This window comes from Homalodisca vitripennis, chromosome 1 (assembly GCF_021130785.1).
Source record: "Homalodisca vitripennis isolate AUS2020 chromosome 1, UT_GWSS_2.1, whole genome shotgun sequence".
In the NCBI taxonomy this organism is placed as follows: domain Eukaryota; kingdom Metazoa; phylum Arthropoda; class Insecta; order Hemiptera; family Cicadellidae; genus Homalodisca; species Homalodisca vitripennis.
The window spans coordinates 72,919,943-72,937,534 of record NC_060207.1 but is presented as its reverse complement, the minus strand read 5'-3'; the positions used below and the strand labels follow the sequence as shown (position 1 = coordinate 72,937,534).

The window sequence follows — 17,592 nt, the reverse complement described above, 5'->3', positions numbered from 1 at the left end:
AATTCTGCCGACAAACTTCGGGGTTCAGATAACTAATCCTAGATTTACTACTTTTTTACAAACTAACCTGTTCTGAATGAGAGAACCGGGCAGTAGGCTTATAGCAAGACCAATATGCTTCCGATGACAAGTCCATGTGTCACCCTCCGTTGTCTGATCTGGTTCCAAGAAGACGATCTCCATGAAAATTTTTATGAAGCAACAGATGTACATACTAAAACTTGTTTTAATATTGTATTATTTTCGTTGCTAACACCTCTGTTATTCTAATATTGTAGCTGCTAAAAGTGGAATTTGACTAATAGTGTCAACAACGTCCTGTTTGGTCTTAAATAATGCATTCCCTGCTGCCAACATGCAACCTTTCATTATTTCTGTATCAGTAAAAGCATTCATATGTTTTGCGAGAGTCCTGAAATTCACAGAGGCTTCTGCACATTTTTCTAGTGATATCATAGATTGATTCAACATTTGAGTAGAAGTTGAATAACCAACTGGCACATAAGGAATCAACTTTTGATTTGTAAATTACTGCCAATTGGAAATTGTGAATCAAACTATTTTTGTTTGGTCTCAAAATCATGTTTAATGTTCGCACTTTTGATGACAGATACAGTTTGCTGTGAAATCAAACATATGGGTAATGCCCCAGCTCGAATTGGAGGTATGAACAAAAATATATTTAAATCCATTCTGATAAGAATTGTATTCTCACTGTCCACTTTTCTCTTCTTACCTTCCATTGTAGCAACTGTAAAAGTACACTATATTAATATTCACTGACAGAATGAGAAGTGACCTGGCTGGCAAGTCCAATCCAGCGGGAAGTCGGTATGTTGGCTGGCCGGGCAGTTCCAATTCGTGGGGGAGGTCAGTGCGTATTCGGTACAATTGAATACTGATACTCGAACTCACTCGCAAAACTCCCTGCAGCGTAGTCCTTTGTAAATTAAAACTTGTTTTATTAATTTCAAAAAGTTGATAATTGATTATCCGCATTTTACTGTATTTTCCATACTACTCAAAAATAGTTTTGTGGGCCATTCTAAATGAGTGGCCATTAAAAAGTCAAATAGTGGAGATTGAGCAAACCAATTGTGCGTGCGTGCGTATGTGTATATACATATATAGTTGCATCCATGTAACAAATTCTTGATTATTAGTAATGATTTTTTTAGTCCCCTATTCTTTATTATGGAGTAAGATTAACTATTCTATTAAACTTTTAATACAAAATACTTACTTATTTAGAGTATTTTATCAAAAATCTTGAAATTTTCATCCTGTAATTATCACGTTTCAGGCTTTTAATAATGTAAGACAATTCTATTATGATTCTACATTTTGCTCTTTATATTGGCATCAATATTAATTGTTTATCAGTATCTAAAATTAAAATTGTTTACAAAATGCAGTTATAATGCCATGTAAATTTACATTGGGCCAAAATTTAGCAGTGATGTCACAGACAGATAATATTAATACAATATTGGAATTTATTTCGAATTTTAATGAAAACAGTGTATTCTACTCAAGAAGTTAGCCAATCTTGAGTTTAAGCTTAGTGAAAAAGCAAGTTTTGATCAAATATATTCACACTTATAAGATGTTTTCTTCTGTGGATATTTAAATACATCATAAACTGTGTTCACTCTATAAGCTGATTATGATAATCTGGATATGTGTACTTTGCATTTAAATAAATCAAGACTTGGTAAATCACTAAAATGATTCCTTTATGTAAAATTTGACTGAGTTGAATTTAAATAATTTATTTATCAACATATTTAGTTGCAACCATTATTAGTTTTGTAAACTGGAAAGTTGATCTGGTGTGTTATTTCTGCAGGAGTAAGGGTCAATGAGTTGAACAACAGTTTGTTCCCGATCAAGAGTCCGGCTCCAGCTCACTCAACTTATCAGCCTCGACAACAGCAGATGTTTGCACCCACTCCAGGCACCTACACTCCTGACATCTACAGGTAAGTCGGTCATATCGAGCTTCTACACACTTTAAAATAAATACAAATAAAAATATAATAAATTGAATAGAATCCAAATGACAGACTAAAGTGCGCTAATGTGGGTTTTGTTAACTATCACAAAAAATATGAAGAAAAATAGAAGGGTGTATTTTTATATAAGGAAAACTTCTGAAATAATGTTAATGTCACTCTTTATGGGTTGCATAGTCCAAGTTGTTAGTCATTGGGATTTGAGTTACAGATCTTGCTTGTCCAAATCCTATCAGTGACCAGCTAAAGTGATTAGTTTTCATTCTGTCCAACTTATTATAATTCCACCATATTAATTATCCATAGTAATAGATTAACAATATTATGCCAATAATTTGATCGTATTTTAAGTATTAAAGATCTAACTTCTGTAATAGAAGCAAAAATAACAGATTTTTTTTTTTTTTTTTTTCAAATCAACATCTATTTCTGTTAGGCGTTGGTTATAAATAAAAGGTAATAAACTAGGAGTTACCCATGGCTTTACTTGCAATTTCGGCTATATGAGCACTTGTGGTTCGAGTGAATTATATTTCTCGAATTATACAGGGTGTCCCATGAAGAAACGGAGAAACTGTCAGGACTTGTTCTTACGGTGAAAATAACGAAAAAAGTTCATATACACATAGGTCCAGAAACGCTTAGTTAGCAAGCTATACAGGGTGAAAGATTTCGCCCAGATTTCAGTGCCACCGTTAAAAGGGAGCCCTATTAAATTATTTTGGGCGTTACCCAGGACGTGAAATTTAATGTATATTATGCAAATTGAACTGAAAAATTGAATAAAATTGGTACCAGACCTCTAGCTGCAGTAATTTTTAAGATATCTGAAGAAATACGCAAAATTTGGTGTCCAAAAACAAGTTTCATTTAGGTTTCAAGTAGATTAACTTTGTTAAATGTGTAACAAACACGTAAAATTCTTTAACAAAACTTGTAAAGAATTGATTTCTTAAGATAATGATGTAAAATAAGCCAGTAAAAATTGTACGTAAACGTTAAGAAAATCAATTTTTAATTAAATAAATAACGTACGAAGAACAGACAAAATCGGTTACACTTTTTTTCTTACTGAATGTACATCCTAAAATTTGGAGAAAACATGTTAATTATTGAAAATATTATTGAAAATAATTATGTATAGATTTTATTTATAGAAACATTCTTCTATTTTTTCTAATGAATTACATACTAGTAAAAAAACTTTAGTGTCATAAAATCTGAAACTTAACATGATAATTGCAAATTAATTTACGTTATTCTACAACTTTTGTAACAAAAATATTATTTTCATAGGTTGGCAGTACTAACAGCTGTTCAACAATCACAATTACGAACTTTTTTTGAATATTTTATATTGAAGTGTCATACAGATAAGTTAAGTGTAAATATTGATACAGTATAAAAGTTAATATGCCGTTTCAATTTTCTAATGAAGAATATGGCGACATAATGTTCTGTTACGGATATGCTAATGGAAATGCGGAAGCTGCTTGACGTGAATATCAGGAAAGATTTCCTGCAAGGCGGATTTCGAATGCGAAAACCTTTTCTTCAGTGTTTCAGTTTTTAAGAACGAATGGATCATTTCCAACAATTTCTTTTTCGGTTGAACGGTAGGCACATCATCGCGTTAACGGTGAACTTCAAGTGATTCAACATATTCATCGTAGCCCGGGTACTAGTACGAGGCGAATTTCGTATCGCACTGGTTTATCGAGAAACAAAGTGTGGCGCATCTTGCGTAAAGAGAGACTTCATCCTTTTCACCTGCAAAAGGTACAACATTTGCTGCCGACAGATTACCCTTTACGGTTAAACTTTTCTCATTGGCTTCTAGACAATGCTGATAGGGTGAATTCAATTTTATTTACTGATGAAGCAACTTTCACGAGAAACGGGTCCTTCAATTGTAGAAATAGTCATTTATGGAGCGAAGAAAATCCACATGGTACCGTAGAAACCTTTTTCCAACACAGATTTCACATTAATGTTTGGTGTGCCGTTATTGATGACAAAATTCTAGGATCATTCGTTTTTGAAGGAAACCTTACAGGAAATAGGTACGAACAATTTCTGAAAAATGATTTACCGGCTCTTTTGGAAGATATCTCTTTACAAAAAAGATTAAAAATGATTTTCCAACACGATGGTGCAACTCCTCATTTTTCTTTAGTAGCTAGAAATCATTTGAATGCTAATTTCTTGAACTTGGACCAATCAACTGGCCACCACGATCGCCTGACTTATCGCCTCTTGACTACTTCTTATGGGGACATATCAAAGCTATGGTGTATAAACGTAAAGTTGATACCAAGGAAGAATTACTCGTTAAAATTCGCAACGCATTTGACAGTATAAGAAACAATCCAGACATAATTCACAGAGCCACCACAAATATTTTACGTCGAGCAGAGTGCTGTGTGCATTGTGAAGGAGGGAATTTCGAACAGTTACTAAACTAAGGTTAGTTATTTTGTTAACATTTATTTTTTTTGCAATAGTAAGTGAAAATAAAAGTTTATAAAAACATGTACATTCAGTAAGAAAAAAAGTGTAACCGATTTTGTCTGTTCTTCGTACGTTATTTATTTAATTAAAAATTGATTTTCTTAACGTTTACGTACAATTTTTACTGGCTTATTTTACATCATTATCTTAAGAAATTAATTCTTTACAAGTTTTGTTAAAGAATTTTATGTGTTTGTTACACATTTAACAAAGTTAATCTACTTGAAACCTAAATGAAACTTGTTTTTGGACACCGAATTTTGCGTATTTCTTCAGATATCTTAAAAATTACTGCAGCTAGAGGTCTGGTACCAATTTTATTCAATTTTTCAGTTCAATTTGCATAATATACATTAAATTTCATGTCCTGGGTAACGCCCAAAATAATTTAATAGGGCTCCCTTTTAACGGTGGCACTGAAATCTGGGCGAAATCTTTCACCCTGTATAGCTCGCTAAGCGTTTCTGGACCTGTGTGTATATGAACTTTTTCCGTTATTTTCACCGTAAGAACAAGTCCTGACAGTTTCTCCGTTTCTTCATGGGACACCCTGTATTTGCAGCCACGATCAAGAAAATATGTCAAAAAGTGTAAAATTGAAAATAGGGGTGCTGTCATAAAATAATTACGATATTTTAAGAGTTAATCTGATATTTGGGGTGGAGATGAATCCAACAAATCAGAATCATTATAATCGGTACAGCTATTCTTGAGTTATAAATTGTGTAATTAACCCAACTTTGTTTTATGTCCAAAAAGTATTCGACCGCCGACTAGTAGGTGGCCGCGGCGTAACCGACCGGCTCGAACCGGTTATTGGAGGGGAGGGGCGAGCCTACTCCTTCCCATATTAGGCATTGAATACGATCCGGTCACTCAGTGTGTCACAGCGCTCTGTTCCGTACAGTACTGCCATGTGTGTGCGTCACATTTCAATATGACTGAACGTGTTGAGCAGCGCATTTGCATTAAATTTTGTCAAAAACTTGGCCATTCTGCATCAGAGACGATTACTAAAATACGTAAAGTTTATGGTGACATGTCTATGGGCAATACACAAATAAAAGAGTGGTTTAGGCGGTTCAAAAATGGCCGCATATCAGTGGAGAGTGATGACCGATCTGGCAGGCCTTCAACGGCCAGAAACGCTGAAAATGTTGAACGTGTTCGTGCAGCAATTAATGAAAACCGTCAATTGACTGTCCGAGAGCTGGAAGAAGATTTAAGAATACCAAAATCGTCAGTTTGTAACATTTTACACGAAGATTTAAAAATGAACCAATGTTTCGTAAAAATTTGTTCCTCGGCTGCTGACAGAAGACCAAAAGAACTGTTGACTTGAAATCGCACAGGACAATCTGGATTTGATAAAAAGTGACCCAGGGCTATTTAAAAAAGTTATTACTGGTGATGAGTCATGGGTTTATGGCTACGACCCTGAAACAAAGGCTCAATCTTCACAGTGGAAAACTCGCAAAGAGCAATGGCCGAAAAAAGCAAGACAAAGTCGAAGCAATGTCAAGACAATGCTGACAGTTTTTTTTTTACCAGGACAGCGTTGCTCATCGCGAATATGCTCCAAGAGGCCAGACAGTGAATAAGGAGTATTATCTTTAGGTCCTAAGGCGGCTACGAGATCCAGAGTTTTTTGGTCAAAGACGACATCAACCAACTACGACAGCCTCCATACAGTCCTGACATAGCTCCTTGTGACTTCTGGATATTTCCGAAATTAAAAATTTCTTTAAAAGGTAAAAAGTTTGACGATGTTGTACAATTAAAACAAAATGCGACAAAGGACCTGTTAGCCATTCTGCAAAATGAATTTAAGGAGTGTTTCCGGAAGTGGGAGGAGCATTGGAATAAGGTAGTGGCTTGTGGAGGGGAGTACTTTGAAGGGGACCAGATTGCTGTTGCCGCCGAGTAACATCAGTTCATGCCAGATGTCAAGGTTGTATACTTTTTGGACACACCTTGTTTATAGATTTGTTCTATTAAATTCTAAAAATGAGTTAAATCCATTCTAACTAAATCTTGATTGGAAATTATATTTAGAGTTTTAAGTATTTGCCTCATTTTATGTTATAATACTAAATACTTCTTAAAAGCACCAGTTTTATATGACTACATACAAAATTAGTAGTACAGCTTTATTGAAAAATGTGTTTATTCTGGTTCAGAGGATTAAATTTCAAGAATATAGATTTTTGTAAAATATTGTACTTTTGTTTAAACTGTTAAAGAGGTAGTGTATTTATAAACTTTACTCAGTATTTCTCTATCTCACTTAAATTGTTATTGTCTGTGTAGTGCTGCACCACACAATATGGTGCTGAGCAGTGGCGGACAGTTGTATGCACCACAGCCTGACTACGGATCTACTGCCCCGCCACAGACAGACCACCGTCCCATAGAACCTGCCCACACCCAGGCGTGGCTCTCCCATCTTCCTCCTCCTCCACCTTCCAAGGTATGTTGGTGAAGCAGCATATTTTTTGTTATCTATATTAGATATTTACATTTAAAAGATAATAAAGTTCTAACTCTTAAATTATTTGTATATATACTATAGAATTGGTATTTCAATATTAGATCTTATTGTGAGCCCTTATTATTACTGACGACTTTAAATACATTCACATAATTTTGATACATGGTAAGTCTGCCAATTTGTAACACCAATGTTGTTATTCTGTGTAGATGCAGAGATACAATAATAAGAACTTGATGTTGTTGCAACAACGGAAACAAGAGATAGTTACCCAGCTGGAGCGAAATAAATGTAACACTCCTCTACGCTCAGTGAGTACTAGCCTTTGCTGTAGTTACAGGTGAACTGTATAAAAAATAAATGTCATTATCTAGGAAAAACTTGGTAAAGGTTTAATTTTTTTTAACAATAAATTCATAATTTTAAAAATTTATATTATTTTTTAAAAAGATATACATAAAAGATATACATACAAAAGATATACATAAAATTGAATTGAAACATAACAAGTAAAGTTAGTTGTATTATTATTATTATTATTATTATTATTATTATTGTTAGAGATAGATATACAAGTTAAAGTGAAATAAGGGTTCCTAGAATTGTTATTTATATTTAAGAAGCTGTGGTCTGGAAGAAAATTTCCTGAAGCTGGCAGCACTTTAGGTGAATGCACTAATCCGTTTGCAGCTTCTTCCTTTACTCATGTCAAATACTGTAGGTTGGTAAGAAAATGACGTGTTTATTTGATTTATTTCTGAAAACGTGTTTCGACAGAAGGCTGATGGTTGGATGCTATGTTACAGGATACGCAAACTTGCACATCAACATATTCCATGTGGAACTCTGGAGGTATCCTGCACACAACTTCAGGTCCCAACTCGCAAGTGAGTCTGGCCAGCTCGTATCGTCCTGTCCTCTACAGGTAATTATAAGCTTCATGTTCCTCTTTGTTGATACGCTTGACATGTTCATTGAGGCAATCAAAATAAAATTTTTATTAAGTTGATTAATTTCAATGCCAATTATTTACTTTACTAAAAAAGGTATGTTAAAATTTTTTTAAACAATTGAAAAATGTAAAGTTTTTAATATAATAAGAAAATGTTTTTTGAAATACTGTAAATGGACTAAATAGTGCTTTTGCTCTTATTGATCCTATACAGTAATTTGTTAGGGTGTTTTGTACATTTTGATGGCTGTGATCGAAAGGGTTAAAATTTGATTTAGATTGCTTCACAGAACTCCCTTAGTTAAAATATTTTAACAATGATAAGTTTTAAAAGACCATTATAAATTTTAAAATCTTCAAAAACATATCATTTTTAAATTAGAAACTAAATTTGAGATCAAATTAAACAAAGTTTACCTCAGTGTTGACCAAAATGTTCAACCTCAAGTAATGAAAATACTCAGTGGCATAAAGTGTTGAAGTCTGTTTTATTGGTAGTACAAGTTCAAACATGCTTTGGCTTGTCCACATTTTATCAGTGTTGTTAACCTTGTACTGTGCTACTTACCTTTACTCTGCTTTCTAAATTTCCTGTACATACGAGGGCCATCCGGAAAGTAGTACCCGTTTGTGAAATAAAGACACAGAAGTAAATATTAACAAATATAAACATTTTTATTGAAAAGAGCATACCTTAAACTACTTCTCCACATAATCTCCAAGCAAATTTAAGCATTTGTCATAACGTGTGACGAGTTTTTGTATTCCAGCGTCATATTCCTCCGCCGCCAGCCGATTGAAATACGTAGTCATGCCTTCTTTAAGTTCTTCATCGCTGTCAAATCTTTTTCCCGCCAAAAACTCTTTAAGTTTTGTAAAGAGATGAAAATCTGAAGGGGCCAAGTCCGGGCTATACGGTGGATGGTCGAAAATTTCCCAATTGAATTGCTGCAGAAGTTGTTGTGTTATCCCCGCTGCATGAGGCCTGGCATTGTCATGGAGGAGAATGACGCCATCAGACAATAGACCTCTCCGTCGATTTTGTATTGCCCGCCGTAATTTCTTTAATGTTTCACAATACGCATTAGCATTAATAGTGTCTCCACGGGCCATAAAATCAATAAGCAGTACACCACGTCGAATCCCAGAAAATGGTTGCCATAAGTTCCTGGTGGACAGAACAGTCTTGAATTTTTTTGGTTTCTTTGGTGAATGAGTATGATGCCACTCCATTGACTGTCGTTTACTCTCAGGTGAAGCATAACAAACCCACGTTTCATCACCAGTAACTATGCGATTCAAGAACGTGTCTGCTTCGTCAGAATAACGTTCCAAAAATGTGAATGCAGCAGCCATACGCTTGGTTTTGTGCTCATCTGTAAGCATGCGAGGGACCCACCTTGCACACATTTTTGAATAATGCAGATGGTCTTTGACAATTTCATGAACAATTGTTTGAGAAACATTAGGGAAATGTTCACAGATGTCATCAATTGTGACGCGCCGATCGTTCCTCACGAATTCGTCTACTGACCTCAGCAGTTGATTTGTAATGACAGATGGTCTCCCTGAACGCTCATCGTCGTGTGTATTCCCCCTCCCCAAGTTGAAATTACGACACCAGCGCCGAACAGATGACTCTTCCATCACATTGTCTCCATACACTTCCTTTAATTGGTGATGAATATCACAAGGTCGAATGTTTCTTGCGTTGAGAAATTTTATTACAGCCCTCACTTCATAACTGGCGGCGTTTTCAATTTTTTTAAACATTATGAACTGCCTCAGAAACAACACAGGCAATGCTAGCGTCACGGAACTTGTAACAGAGAAGGCAGACAAGCCACTGAAGCGATCTGACCTTGACCGGCGGCTACTCGCGTCGTCAGCGCCTCACGCGGCGGAAACGGGTACTACTTTCCGGATGGCCCTCGTATATGTTAATTTTTAAGAATAATATCTCAAAGCAGACACCCCAGACTCTTTTAAAAAAATATTTTTGAAAGCTGTGTAATTATTTTTGGTGTTTCTTGATTTGTTATCAATAATTTTAGAGGTTATCTGCAACTTTTCATAATAACAATCTCTACGTTTGCACCATTTTGCTGGAAGTTGGAGTGAACAATGCAAGTTTTACTAACTGGCTGGTTTGTACAGATCTGATTCTGTGCTGACGGACGATGAGTTCATCCCATTCGAACCACCAATAGTGAGCAAGTATGGACCAATATCGCGGGCAGCGGCAGCTGCAGCCAAGGCACTGATGAGGCCCCAGGCTGTTCAGAGCTCAGCAGTGTTTGGTGAGGCTACTATCTCCACCCCTGGACTCCGTCGACCCGTCCCTGCCCCCAGCCCTGTCGCCCCCGCCTGGCCCCCTCAGTTCAATGGTAACTTTTCAACTGTCATAGTATTTCCTTGTTTGGTCTACTTCCTAAAAATAATCACATTTTTGCTAATGAATAAACTTCTTCAAACATTAAAAACATCATCAGTTTTTATTTTTAAATTGTTGGTCAGTCACTATGAATAATAACAGCACAAATGAAAATAATTTCATACACTATAAGTTTTAAGCAAGTGAGGTAAAATTTTAATTGCAGTTCCAAACAGTAGTTAATGAATATTAACCCTATTCACTTGAAGTTAGTATTTATAATTTGTCCTTGGAACTCTTATGGCCAGCTCTACTGGCCACCACCATTTTGTCGGAAGCGTGGATTAATTTTTGCCGTAGTGTTAGCTCATGTTGCAAACTATTTTAATGATTACTTTTTAAATATTGTGAGTAAACTAAACGTAAACGATCCTCAATTAAAAAATTTTCCTCTACTGCATTATAAAAATGTTCAGTTCTACCACATGAGCTGGTGAGCGTTATTAGATCACTTAAAAATAATATTTCACCGGGTCTGGATGGAATTAGTTCCTTCTCGATTAAGATCTATCCCAAAATCATGGATGTCTTGTTGTACATAATTAATTAGAGTTTCGACAGTGGAGTGTTGTTTCCAACGCAGTTAAAAAAATGCAGTAGTAATACCAGTATTTAACCCTTTGAAGGCCAAGCCATAAATTCATTTGTACTTCTAAACACCCCAGCCATTATATCCAGATTACTTGCCAAAAAGGCCAGCCTCAAAATGGCACTTTTGACACACTCCTACAAACACTGGTGTAACTCATCTATAAATAGTAGTATCTTAGTGATGTTTGTTTTGTTTTATTTAGTAGTATATATAAAAGCATCAAAATATATTTTTGTAACAATTAAACTTTTTTATTATTTATTATTTTTATTTATTTTTTTCAAAAAATTAGGATGTTTTTTTTATTTTTTGTGTTTGATTGGTGACAACTAGGATAAAAAAAATTATTTCAAGGAAACCATTATTATTATAAGAAAGTATAACATATTTTTCAAACAAGTATAGAAAAAATCATATGGATATCTTCAGAAATAAAGTTTTTAGAAATATTTTTATAGAAAATTACAACACAGCACACCATGCGAATCAACATGAAAAGTTTGGTATAACAAGTGTTTACCTTGTAACTTCTTGTTTGTCCATAGGCCATGTGAATTACTGTACAATGGTCACCTTATAGTTTTCTCTTGTTTACACAATTGTCTTCAAACACTTTATACATGAACATTTAAAAATGTATAGTAATAATAATTATAGTTAACAAATCTATATACAATATTTTACACGGTCTTTTGTGCTTCTTTATGCACATTTGTGTTTATGGAAACACTCTGCATGTACTCCTTTTGGTACATTTTAAACAATGCAGTCTTGTTCTCCTTCTTTGATTTTTTGTACTGCAGACACAGCAATTCTTTTCTTTCTTTTCAGGAATCTTATCCATTCCAAACCGACTAAGGGGCATTTGGCCATCACCTCCTCCTAAATTAGCTGGAATGTTCTTAGCAATTAGCCAGTCTTGAGCAAGTGTCTCAATAACATTTATTGTGAAATTCAAACGTGACTTAGGTTTGTCCTTTGCAGTTCATTTTGTATAGAATATAAGAATTCAAAATCATTCTAGACAAAATATGAATGTGATCTTACGCCAATATTTTACGGTACGCCTTCTCGTCTAGATATGAATATAACATCTGGTCCGTGGGTGTCGATCCCACCCATAAATTTATTATACTGGTGGATCATGTCTGGTTTTGTTTTTTATTACCACTTTTGTTCCCTTATTCTTGCTTACTTGTACGTTAGCAGCTTTGATATCAGAAGACACAAGAATCACCTGACTTTTTTGAGATGACTTCTCTCTATAAGCTAAACCTAAAATTTCCTTACTCCTCATGTATCTTTTATCCCCTACCTTGTATTTTCCTAACAATTCATCAGGGATTCCTCTCCTATTCTTCCTGATTGTACCTGTTACAAATGTCATTTTTGAATATAAATATTCAATTAGAGGAATGGACGTGAAAAAGTTATCAGTATACAAGTGATAAGCCTTGTTCAGATAGTTCCCCATGTCCAATAATTTTGTAACTACAGTAAAAGCTAGGAACCTCTTTTTCTTATGTTTTCCTGGTCTTCATTGCTTTTAGCTCCTTTATAACAAAAGAATGCTAAGCAATAATTTGAGACGGAAATCACACAGCACCCAAAGTTTGATTTGTGGTGCTTTTTGTTTAGGGCATATACTGCAATAGTTGGGTATGATTTTTGGTTCCAACTAGAGACTCGTCAATGCTTAGATGCTGGTTAGGGATATAATATTGACGGAAAACTCTATTAGCATGGTCTACAAGTGGCTGAAATTTTGCTGTGGGGTCATAATATGGGGTACCGTGTTTTGCCAATTTTTTATTGTCAACCATATGAAAAAAATCTTAAAATATCTTCAAATCTATTTCTGCTGAACAATCGAGAATACCATGGTGTAACCTGAGAAGAAGAAAAGCTCCAGTACATATCTATAGAAGGTTTTTTATTCAGTCCCATATTCAAATTTGCTGCTATGAAAGCTTTCATTTCCGCAAAAGAAAACTTTTTTCCCATACCCTGTTCATTCCACTACTATTTATGGCATCTTGAGCATAAGCGGTTGGTCTCGGTAACAAAATTTTCAATAAGGTTATTAGTGAGAAAAAGCAGCACATACATAATGGGAGCTGAGTCTGGAGGTGGGCAATGTCTTGGACCAGGAATCTCATTGAATGAAAAATCATGTTTAGAGGCCTAATAGATGAATCATCATTTCACTGACACTGACAGAACCCATATTCTTTCTGGAGAATAGGCTAAGTCACTATCATTAGAGTAGCATTAGTACTACCCTTAGGCCTACCTCTAGGCCTTGGAATATTTGTTACACTAGGGCCTAAGCTAACATTTTGCTCAGAATCAGAACTAGAACTCACATCAAAAAAATCTAGGCCTAGTTTGTAGGGGGCAGACCAAATCTGGTTTGTGATGTAGACGGTCCTAAATTGGCAGGATCAAACGTAGGATCATCGTCCCGTATCGTCCAAGTCACTAGTGATGTCTTCAGAAGAAAAGAGATCATAATTGGAAGTGTCATTACTAATTAGTCCTTACATTAGCATTTTGAAGACAGGAAAAACAATGTGTCCTCACTTACAGGCGATGCTTCACGACGTCTTTTGTTACTCATTGCTAAATGTAAACCAGAAAAGAAACATTACTAAACTTCACAGCAAATGTAACATAACCTCACATTACAACGTCTAAGAACAAAACCAAGTGTACAAAGCCACAACGAACAAACAGCTGCTACCAATAGAGAACCGAACATCTTGTTTGACATGTCACTGCCTTCTGAATTGCATCTTTCTACTGAACAAAAAAAAAGTAAAAAACATTTTATAATAATTATAATAATTTGAAAGGAAATATGTTTACGTTTCGTTTGATATTATATTAAAAAACCGAAAATAAAGAGGTAAGGGAATAATTTAATCAAATGAAGGGTGCCGATTTCTCGGCGCGATGCCGTTTTCGAACTGATTTTTTTCTATGCCGATATCTCGGCTCACGGCCGTTTCGGAAAAGAAATTCGAGAGCCAGTATATCGGCCCGTGGCCGTCAAAGGGTTAAAAAAGGTTCTGATTTGAACAGCATTAATTATCGTCCTATATCTTTGCTTTCATGCTTCTCAAAAATCTTTGAAAAACTAATGAAGCAAAAATTGTTGAAACTTTTTGAAATGACAAATTTTTTTAGTAATAATCAATTTGGATTTAGATCTGGTAGGAATACAGAGAATGCACTGTTGCATTTCATGACAGATGTGAATGATGGTTTGAATGAGGGTAAATGTATTAGTGGTCTTTTCCTCGATATAACGAAAGCTTTTGACACAGTTAATCATAAAATTTTATTGGATAAATTACATCAATGTGGAGTGCATGGAATTGCATACAAATGGTTTCAGAGTTACTTGGAAGATAGGAAGCAATGTGTAAGAGTTAATTCTGTATTAAGTGACTCTGGAATAATAAAGCAAGGTGTACCCCAAGGATAAGGTCCAGTATGGAAAATGATTTGGAAGCACTTCATTGGTGGTTTACTATGAATCACATACTGCTGAGTGTAGAAAAAACTAAATATATAAATTTCATCCTCAAAAAAGATATTTACTTTGAAAATCAAGTTTATTACAAATGTGCTAAGTGTCTAGGTGTTCAAACTGTATGTATTGGGAATAGTTGTGCTGTAGTTGATAGAGTAACGCATATAAAGTATTTAGGAATTTTTGTTGATAGCGAGGTTAATTGGAAAATTCACATAAATCATTTGAAAAAAAAATTAATAATATTTTAAGGTATTTTTATTTTCTTAGGAAGTTATGTAATGAAAGAGTTATGCGTATTCTATATTTTTCATTGATTCAGAGCAGAATTGATTATGGAATTATTTTTTGGGGCAGTGCATATGATACTTATCTGAATGCAATATATGTTCAACAAAAACATGCAGTTAGGTTAATATTAAATAAAGGAAAAACAGTCCATTCGCGTCCCCTTTTTTTCGGAGTTGAAAATTTTACCATTGAAATATATTTTTGTATATAAAGTTCTAAAGATTTTCTTTTGCAAGAGTGGTAACATGCCACAAACAAATATAGAATATAAGCAAAAATTAAGATCCGGGAATCAATTTACAGTTCCAAAACCAAATCCTACATTTTTTACAAGAACATTAAATTTTATAGCACCAAGAATTTTTAACAAATTACCAAACAATATTAAAGAATTATCGTATATTGACACATTTTTGAAAAGACTTAGAGAGTGACTGCTAACTTTGGAACACATTGACTTTCTAATTCAAATTTAGCAGTAACATTTATGCTTGTATACCATAAATATTTTCCATCTTTTTTTGCTTAGATGCTCTTTTACATGCAGTAAACTTATAAAAAATACTTTTTCTCTACGACATATTTTCTATTATTTTTGTTTCAATAATTTCTCATGCAACAAAGAAAAGAAGCACTGATAGTAGGAAGAAAATTGGCCGAAAAATATTAAATAAAATATTCATTCTTTCACAATCTGGACGCTGTAAAAGAAGTATAATGTTTAATATTTGGAACCTCTGAACAGGGCACGTGCCTTGTAGGCCCTAAATTTTCTCTTCTGATATTTATATATTTCAGTATATTTACAAGTTTTTTATAACAATTTTATATGTAAGGAGACTGAAAAATGTTATATTAAGTTATTTTTAAGTCACGTTATGTTATTTTTAAAATCTAAAAACATGTTTCATTTAGTGCATATAGTCAGTCTTAGCAAGTATAATTATATTGTTTATGATTTTTAATAATGTAAGTTCTTCATATATTGTATGTATGTTTTGTGGCAGAAAGAGAAAATAAATACATTTATATATATGTCCAGCTGTACTGGCCAAGATATAATACGTCAGTAGCTTGTCAGTACCACTGGCCACTAAACATAGCAGTTATTTTATAATATTCTCTTTGTTTTATAATGAATGGTGAGTGCTGAAACCTATCGAGCAGTTTCATTTTAAAGTAATTTTTAAATAAAGCAGTAAATTTTAAATTTGCTTATAATTCTTCTCTAAACATTAACTGTGCAAATAAGACGAATGATGCGTAGTGGGCTATACACTGAAGTGATAGAAGGGTTTGAAATTTTACTAGAAGACGTGTGCTAACTATTCTTGACTACATAAAGGTATGTATGTTTAAAAGTTTTATTCTGTAAAAAATGTACAGACTGAGAAAATTGTAAAATAGTTCATGTCTGAGTATAACATAACTGTAAAAGCCTTCTTTATAACATTTTATTACATATCTTTGTTAACAATATATGTATAGGAGTTAAATTTCCCAAGTGTATGTTTATCTTTGTATTAGAAGATTTATTAATCATAAATTTTAAATTCGTTTTCATTTCTTCTTTAAACATGTTAAATTGCTATGCAAATAACACGGAGGAAATTGAAAAATAATTCCAATCTGGGGACGCAAACAACAAATATGGCTGTCGAGCTGTCAATGAAAGTAGCGCAGCCATCTGTACTGGCCATACGAGTTTGCAAGGACAAACTACTGCAAAACTAATGCGAGCTGTCTGCAACCTTGGTGTGGCAGTGCTGCTGGCCTTTCGAGCGTAAAGGGTTAAGAATTATACATAAAATTCTCCAGTTTTAGCTTTGCTGGGTAATGTGTTTTTGAGAAGGTTTATTAAGTAATAATTCATTTTTCTGTCTCAAACTTTTTAAAATTAACTTCAGATTTAAAAATATAAGATTACAGCGTATTTCCAAACAAAAAATTTAATTATTGATACAGAGTTTAAGCTGTCTTAGTTTCGCTCTTGTGAATTATTCAGAAAATATGGTTAAAATGGGATAATTGTTAAGCATCAAAAGTTTCCTGTATTGACAGGGTACCAGCAGCAGGCTTTGGTGAGCCCGGCAACTGGCAGTCTCAGTGACTACATCACCATCGGCCACGGCATCATTGACTCTCCGCAAATCGTCCACAGGCCTCCCCTCGAGCAGAATAAAGAGTGGTGAGTTAGTTTTCCAGCTTTGTAAACCACCTTTACATGTAAATATTTTTAATTTTGTCCACTTGCGATTTCCTTTGTCTAAAATAATCTCTTTCAAAATAAAGCTCTAGCTCCTAAGTGTGTTTTATTTACTGAGAAATACCCATCATTCTGCCCTTACCAATACTCTTGTAAACTTAGGATCCAATGTACATGTTGGGCATAAAAGAACTTTGGGATTTTTAAGCCAAATTTTATCATTCAATTATCTTAGTACTTAATTATTTGTTTTTAGAAGGTCAAGATTTGTTATCAATTCAGAAAATTTTAATGTTGGTCCATCTGTGACATGTCAAACAATATTTCTTGGCCAGAATGTTAACCCTTTGAGTGCCACGGGTATTTTCCGAAGGCATATATATAAAGTGCCACGCTGTTTTTCGCATATTTGTAAGCTTTTGGGAAAAAGGCTGTTGTAAAATAACTACCAAACAAATTTCCATCATTTTGTTGTTGTTTTTTTTTTCTTATTAAATGCAGAATATGATACATATCGTTACAAATAAAATTTGATTTATAAAAATATTAAAATTTTAGTATT

The 17,592-nt window shown here is 34.1% G+C and overlaps 1 protein-coding gene across 2 annotated transcripts in view; it reads left to right on the top strand.

Annotated features, from left to right (window-relative positions):
• The window catches only part of LOC124364512 (roquin-1), a 76,715-nt gene that overhangs the window by 43,762 nt on the left and 15,361 nt on the right, over positions 1-17,592 (top strand). For both annotated transcript variants that reach the window (XM_046820068.1, XM_046820059.1), the window contains exons 9-14: positions 1,850-1,982; positions 6,837-6,996; positions 7,227-7,328; positions 7,824-7,942; positions 10,127-10,356; positions 16,886-17,012. In XM_046820068.1, the coding sequence (XP_046676024.1) occupies positions 1,850-1,982; positions 6,837-6,996; positions 7,227-7,328; positions 7,824-7,942; positions 10,127-10,356; positions 16,886-17,012 (871 nt within the window). The remainder of the gene's footprint in view (positions 1-1,849; positions 1,983-6,836; positions 6,997-7,226; positions 7,329-7,823; positions 7,943-10,126; positions 10,357-16,885; positions 17,013-17,592) is intronic.